Here is an 8571-nt window from a genome sequence, read left to right on the forward strand (position 1 = left end):
TATAATTTTTAATATAATTTAGTTCCAATATACATATAACATGCATATATATATCGTACCATATTATAATATATTAATATCAAGAAATAACTCAACAATTTTTCTCATACAATTTAAAAAAAAATAAGATGTACCGAATGTATTTCTTACATTGCGTAATATTGCAAATATTATCAATAAATATATTATCATTGTTTCAATTTTTTTTTAAATTCTTGGTAATCATATATGAAAAGAGACGAAGAATGCTAACAGATAGGCAAATGTACAAATGTGAGAGCTTATGTAGATTTTCGAAAATTTAATTTATCTTTTTTCATCAAGAAAACTAATGTTGAAAATATTAATGTAAGAAAATATGTACTAAAATTTCTTTCGAGACAGGTTCCAATCGGACGTCTTTTAATTTTTTGTTTTCTTACTTTAATAAATTTCAATTTAAGATGGTTTTGTCAAAAACCTCAACAATTAAGTCTCTTTTCGAATAAAAAAATCGGTGAACAAAAAGCTCTTTATAGTTGCTGAAAAATCTAAGAATCTTATTGCTATATAGAGGCCTTTCTCGAGGATTTTCAAGGTTTGTAAAAAGAACTCTTCTCGAGGAAATCCTTCTCTCTCTCTCTCTCTCTCTCTCTCTCTCTCTCTCTCTCTCTCTTTCTTCATCCTTTTTTTCATTTTGTTCATAAAGTGCATTGAACTCGAATGACGAACTCGCGATGAGTCGACGAAAAAGTTAGAGCTGTACCAAGGTGAACGTATATACGCACTCATATACGTACACGTATACGCGTACATATAGTGAAAAGTATGCCGTGGCCTCGAACAAGGTCCCGTTATCCTAGGCATCGCCTTGAACGTCTTCATCCTCCCAGTCTTGACTCGGAAGTCAAGCCAAGATGATGATACCACTGCTCTTCGTTACCTTCCTCGTCAACTTTCCTCATCAACTCGCACAATCGGACGTGAACAATGGACTAATTACGATTGTCGCGGTCTTAGGGGCCTCTGTGCTGCCCATCGGATTCGCTGCCGGGCCCAGGTATTTTAAATCATGATCTCAGATTAACACAAAGGTCGAATGTTTCAGGGACAGTGAATTATTTTCATATTCGATATTTTTCAAAATTAAAGGTACTTTTAGAAATCTAGCACTTTTTTCATCATCTCTCAAGTTCAAGTTCTTTATAAAACTGAGATTATAATCTTAAAAATATAAAAAAATTAGTTTATATATATATTGTGTGCGATAAATTATATTGTCTATAAATAGAAAAATTGCAAAATAATTTTAAACTTATTATTTAATACTTAAGATATTAATTTAATTACATTTTTGTGCATCAAAATTATTTATTATATTAAAATATCGAATTGAATGATGAAAATATCTAGGATTCTATTCTTCCAATTTTTGATAAAGATAGATTTAAAATCAAATTTTTGAAATTTTATAATTTTAATTATAAAATTGTAAAATTACGTGAAACTATCAAAAATTTTATAAATATTGAAAAAAATTTCTTTTTTAATGCTGGAAAAATTCAATTATAAATTTATAAAACAAATTCAAATTTGTAATAAAATATAATTTTATTGTTCAAAATAATTTATTTTTAATTAGACTGTATTAAATTTATTATATATTCATTATAGATTTATCATTTTAACTTTCTTGATTTTTTCTTTTTCTTTCTTTTTCAAACTTTCTTATATCCAAAAATGTTTCAAATATAGGTAATTTTTAAGCTAAATTCTCTCTCTTATACACATACATACACACACATACAACTAGACGACAATCCTTTCTATCAGTTAACAACGACATATATTTAGATTATTCTTAAATGTCGTTTTCCTTAGCATAATAGCAATAAAATTTTTCATTCGAGTACATTGACAAGTAACATTTCTCAAACTATTAATAAACATTTGCATATATAAATTAATTTATTCCATATATATCACGCGATTAAAACTCAAAACGAAAAAATATTCACTGTTGCCAATGACATTTTACAACTTCTACATATTGATGACAAATTAGTACATATTAGTGTCACTATTTCCTCGTATTAAGTAATAATCAGAACATAAATCTCCATTATTTATATTCAATTTATTATTCTCTCTTATATACTCCCTATTAATATTTTATTGAATTTTATTAAATTTAATATAAATTATCTAGATATGTCCCAAAATGGAAAAAGCAAGCTTGCGAAATACCGGCGTCCCAACATCCGAATTCGCATTATATTTGCGACGAAGCTGGTGAAGTAAAATGCTTACCCGGTATGTATAAAAACAATTACGCTATCATGAATTAAATTTTATCAAATATTATATTAAATTAAATGTATGTAAATAAAATTAAATTAAATTAACTTAATTAATAGCAAGAATAAATAAATAGATAAAAAGATATCTAAATAAAAGTTTTATAGAAAAATTAAAGAAAGAGAATAAAATATATTTTCCAATATATCTTTCCCAATAAATAATATCAACAAAATATTATTTAGGATGGACTGGAGATCTGTGTGATGTTCCGATTTGTCGCAAGGGTTGCGATCCCCTTCAAGGTTATTGCCGAAGACCAGGGGAATGTCGTTGTAAACTGGGTTTCTATGGCGAACTATGTGACAAATGTGTGGCCTTGCCAGGATGTCAACATGGAAGGTATAATCAATCAATTAATATGCATACCGCGATGAAGAGAAAGTACAATTTGACGCGTAAATAAATTTTGTATCAAATTAAATATTATCATGAAATATCTTGCAAAAAATTAAAATACACTTTAGCAATTAAAAAAAACATATATTATGTGTAATATTTTATGGTATATACATACTTTTTCCTTATTTATAAATTAAATTTATTTTATAAAATTCATTCATTACATAATTTAATCGTACTTCATATTCTACAAATTATATATTGTGGTTTATATATATTGTATTTTATATAGTACTAATATAAATAATGCTAATTTAACATGTATTACAAATATATATTGAATTATGTTAAATTATAAAATTAAATTAAATTTATATTATATATAAATTTAATTTACCAAATAAAATTAAATTAAATTTATATTATATATAAATTTAATTTACGAAATAAATCCAATTCTTATGCACGATTATTATAAAACTTTTAACATCTTTTAGCATATAAATAAGTAAATTATTAATTTTTATTATTATTATATTAAATTTTTTATTTATTCCTTCATATTTTTCTATTGTTTTTTCTTTTTATAAAAAAATCTCTCTCTCGAATTAAATGCGGTTTCATTGTACTTTCTCTCGAAGAATATACGTATACGTAATTTCCACATTTTATTTGGATACATTCCGTTTGTGCATATGTAAGTGCAAAATCGGACCCTATATTTAAATCTAGATTAAATTAAAGATTGAATTCTATGTGTGTATGTGTGTTTGATCAATATTTTATTAAATATAATCACCTAAATATGCCAAATTAAGAGAAACACGCAAAATATCGGCTAATCCTTCATCGGTTTTCATTGTCAATAACAATTAAGTTTGATAACGCGTGCGAAAAGCATCCACGTAATATAAATTAAACTCCGCTTAAACAACAACCCGGCTTCGCTTTGCTTTCACCTTGAGTGAACGAGCGAGCATAATTTCCGTGTAACGCGAAACGCTTCCTCGCGTAGAGTGCTCTCTCACGACCGTTAATCGATTTCGATCGACCAATAGATAGATAGATAGACAGGCTTTTGACATCGTGATTTTCGCTTTCAGATGTAATGTGAGCTTCGAGTGTTCCTGCGATCCTGGTTGGAGGGGTATGTTTTGCTCCGAACCCGTTTGCGCGCCCGACTGCCTGTCCAGTCAGGGCTACTGCGAAAAACCCGGCGAATGCAGGTAATTAATCTTATTCAACATATTAGTATTTATGCGCGTACTTCATATTTTTGCAATTTTCTGGTTAAAGATTTTCTGATGTAGACATTAATTTTACTATTTACTATTTAAATCGAAATATGTATTTTATAAAAATAATTTTTTAATTTATAATTAATTTTTTATGACATTCATTATTTCACTTCAACTACAAAAAATAAGATATTCTTTTCTTTCAGCAATATCCATAATAAAATATATTTTAACTAAAAAATAAATAAAATTGTTAGAAGCTAAAGTCTTAAGATTTCTAAAAAAAATTAATTGATGAATATTACCAGAAAAAATATAATATATTATAAATATAAAAAGAAATATATATAATTATTACATCAAAAATAAATTTAAAAAAAATTTTTTTTTGGAACATTAAATGTAATATAATCGCCGATTTTATTAGAAAGAAACTAAGACTTGATGTGTTTTCAGATGTCGTTTAGGTTGGCAAGGTTCTAAATGCAAACAGTGCGCGGTATTACCAGGCTGCGCTCACGGAACCTGTCAAGGACCTCTGGAGTGTCGATGCAATCCGGGTTGGACCGGACTACTTTGTGAAACACGTAAGTTTATTCTCGAGACGCGCAACGAGAGCAAATAGTGGGGGCCCTTAGAAAAATAAATGGCAACGTGACCATCAATGAGAATCGCATATTTTTCTTCAACTCGCGCAAAGACTAGAAACTTCTCTTAAGTGTACACAGAATCCTTCGTTGACCGACTTTGACAATGTATAAAAAGAAATACAATGAGTTATATGTATATACGCTAGATTTGTTCAAGAAAGAAAGCACTACATGTCTGCTAATCAAAAATCTTTTGTGGAATCGCTCGTAATAAATATTCACTTTTCAAAATCCCTAAAACTCTAAATAAAACACATAGAAGACATTGCATTTTTAATGCTTATTTTTATAAAATGAAAAAAAAAGAGAATTAATCATAAATTAATATCAAAATATACAATTAAAAAAATCAAATAATTGAAAGGTAAAAAAATATATATCTATAGTACATATCTAGAACAAGCATTCTATTCGGAAAAGATTTAAATATTTGAACGTATTTTTCGACTATAATATTACTTAATTTTTACTGATTCTGTCATAACATATTTTTAATATTATGTTATGGACTAATAATATGTTGATTTCACTAGCAATCTGCTCGCAAGGATGCAGCCGGGAACACGGCGGCTGCAGACGACCGGGTACGTGCAGATGCCGCGTCGGCTGGTCCGGACCCAACTGCACCGAGTGCGTGCAGTACCCTGGATGCGTACACGGATCGTGCAAACGACCTTGGGAATGCCGATGCAAGCCGGGTTGGGCCGGCGAGCTGTGCAACGAAAAGCTCATCTACTGTGACGAGCACCCCGGCCTTTGTCAAAATGGTGCCACTTGCATCAGCATGATTCGCGAGGACGGCGATTACAGGTGAGATTATGTCGCGAGAGTGTCATAAATATGATGGATATTTCCTTTTCCATATAATCGCATTAATTATGAAGATTAAATATTAATGTTATGCAAATATGTTGGTAATATCAAGTAAAAAAGATGTTAGAAAAAGAGGCTCTTTTTCCGCAGATGCATTTGTCCTCTGGGTTACATGGGTCGGCAATGCCAGATAAAAACTATGGTACCGTCTATGGAATTGCTACCACCAATGTTCAATACCACCGTGGGAATATCGCAAGAGATGCAAGATCTCGCGGACAAGCCGAGTATCGAGGAAACTTCAAACGAGGACATGAAGCACGAACAAAAACCTCCCAAGGAAGAGGAGCAAACCGCGGAACCTCTAGGGCCTATCGTGATTACAGACCTTGCCGACCACCACTATCAACGTCACTGACACCACTATTATTACAACTACTATAGATCCGGCCGCAACCGCGGGAAAATGGCCAACGGAAGCGGCGACCGAGCCAAGCGAAAGAGACGATGAAAACGAGACATAAAATAGAGATAACCGATATAATGCAGCCACGACGTTTATATATTTCTCTCGTAGCTTATTTATTTATTTAGTTTTTCAAATCGTTCTCTCTCGATAAGTTTATTCGATAAAGACCGGATGCCTCTCGAGAAAAGTATTTATTCTTTGTTTTATTGCATTATGAACAATATGTATTTTAAAAATGTATTTTATATATATATATGAACAATATGTATTTTAAAAATGTATTTTATATATATATATATATATATATATATACTGATAGATATAAATTTTTGATTGATTTGTTACATTATATAATTTATCGATTTATCGTACAATTGTAAAATATCTAATATATGTGCATATTATCACGATATGATATTGGAATTTATTCATAAATATAATTATTTTCCAGCTATATTTATTAATGTTTTATACTTTTATTGGTTTCTTTTCACCTTTATTATTAATAAAATAACAAAAATATAATTGTTTCAAAAACTTATTTCTCTGCCAAAAAATTTTAAAATAGACTTTATTTGATACATATGTATACTTGCAAAAGAATGAAAGAATGTCTAAAATTTTATTTTCTTTTTTTTTTTATTATTGAAACTTTAGCAATTAAAGTGAAACCATGTTTTGCATATCGAAATGATCGAAATAGTAAAACTTCCTGTTTCAGAATTTCGCAACATTTCAGAGTAACATATTACAGTTGCAAGTTTATCGAAAGATCACTTTATGTATTATGTATTACATATTATTTTATAGATAGTTTTATAGATAAATAAATATAGACAAAATAGTCTGTTACTAATGGCCGATAAATTCTACACTATAATACACCTACATATCCGTACTTTAAAATCTAAATAACATTTCTCATTCTATCTATCGAATTTCTTCACCATGATATGTGGGCGAGAAATTCTGGCAAGAGATCGCGATCCAGATTGACAGAACAAAGATTTTCGAGAAAGTGACCCGGCAATCTCTGGAGCAATTATTATTACCACGTCCACTAGAGTACACACGTAAGTAGGATGCAAAACATAAGATATCTGAAATATATATCCTATGAGAGAAAGAAAGAAAGAAAGAGAGAGAGAGAAAGAAATACAAATCCACACTCTGGGTGCATAAAACGTTCTCAAAGTCACGCTCCAATGATCATACGTTCGATTCGATCCCTCGATCGTGCATGTGCCGTTTTCACAGATACGTTGCTACGATCGACTTCCCACATAATAAAACGCAACCGAGAGAGTTACATGCGTTGAGCTTACGTAATGCCAATACTGACTGCATTTCGCCCTCCATTTCGCCAGATAAAAGGACGGGATATATGTAAAATCGAATCTAAAATCGCGTGACATATTTGCTTCTGTTCTCAGACAAATATATATCATTATTTATTCAATTTTCTATCTTTATACTCTGCCTAATTTTTTCTCACTCAATTTTATGTAAAAAATATAAGCGTAAAGAGAGAATGAGTCATAGTTAAAAGTAGAATACTAATTAAATATTAATGTAACCATATAATAAATATTAATACATCCATATTATTTTATGATTATTGATTGCGGATTAACAAAACTTCACGATGCAAACAACTGTATTTTTCTTTCATTCCGTATTTTTTGCATTTTTCCATGACGTTTAATAAGCATTTATTAATGGCACGGCCAGATAACGAATAGATTATGAAATTTACTTTATTACATTCCGATTGACGATTGCATTGCGTCACATTATATGAGGTACTCCAATGAATTACTTTTTATTGATTAAATTCTTCGGCCAATTTGTATAGTCATTTTTTCTCAGTAAAATATTTCTTTAGGAACGTAATCACTTATTAAAACTTGTCAATTTTCTGAATAAATAATAAATATTTTTATAAATAACAGGAGAGAGAGAGAGAGAGAGAGAGAGATTTCTCAATTTATTTCTATGTATATAACTAAAATTAATATCTCTTCATAATCACTTTTAATTATTTTACACAATTACTTTCTTCAAAATCATAACTTTTTATTGAAGTAAATTTTATTTTAGTAATTAAATTTTGGGGAGAAAAAGGAGTTATTTATTTTTAATAATTTATAATTTAAATTTTGATAACTTGTAACTTAAATATTATATCAATTCAGATGTCTAAATTTTAAAAAATACAGTTCTTAAAATTTCTTAAAAATTTTGTAAATAAAACATTTCTTAAAAAGGTTGCAGAAAAAATAAAGTTTAATTAAATGTTCTATAAATCAAAGTGTTAGCATTTTTTTAAAGTGTAGCATTTGATATACTTCCTTTTTTATAAGAAATCAACTTATCTTTAGATGTATCGTTCAGTTCTTCCGATTTCGCATCTTTTGTTGCATTTTGCAATAATCTCCTATGATAAAATTTTCTATAACATGTTGCACGCATACGCACAACACACAACGTTGCTATTTTCATTCTAATTATTCGCGGAATGTAGTCTGACGCTTTTTTCGCAGCTTCTAATTAACATATGTTGCTTATTACTCGACCGAATCGATATACTTAAAAAATGTCCAAGTTGTTTTAAAAAGAGAGAATGAGAGAAAAATTGTATTAAAGACCCACTATAAACTTTCTCTTCCATAGAAAATTAAATAAAAAATTCGATAAATTTCAAATTATTTTTCGCTTATTT

The 8571-nt window shown here is 29.1% G+C and overlaps 1 protein-coding gene across 1 annotated transcript; it reads left to right on the forward strand.

The window, feature by feature from the left end:
• The first annotated feature begins 837 nt into the window (after positions 1-837).
• On the forward strand, positions 838-6078 carry LOC114936269 (uncharacterized). Its single transcript, XM_029309417.2, is given in 8 exon segments — positions 838-1039; positions 2189-2292; positions 2523-2679; positions 3783-3905; positions 4374-4504; positions 5101-5377; positions 5531-5768; positions 5770-6078. Coding segments are annotated over 8 exon segments (1308 nt in total). The 5' UTR covers positions 838-896; the 3' UTR covers positions 5905-6078.
• Positions 6079-8571: the final 2493 nt, after the last annotated feature.

This window comes from Nylanderia fulva, unplaced genomic scaffold (genome assembly GCF_048542155.1).
Source record: "Nylanderia fulva isolate GAGA-0341 unplaced genomic scaffold, ASM4854215v1 Scaffold4, whole genome shotgun sequence".
Classification (NCBI taxonomy): domain Eukaryota; kingdom Metazoa; phylum Arthropoda; class Insecta; order Hymenoptera; family Formicidae; genus Nylanderia; species Nylanderia fulva.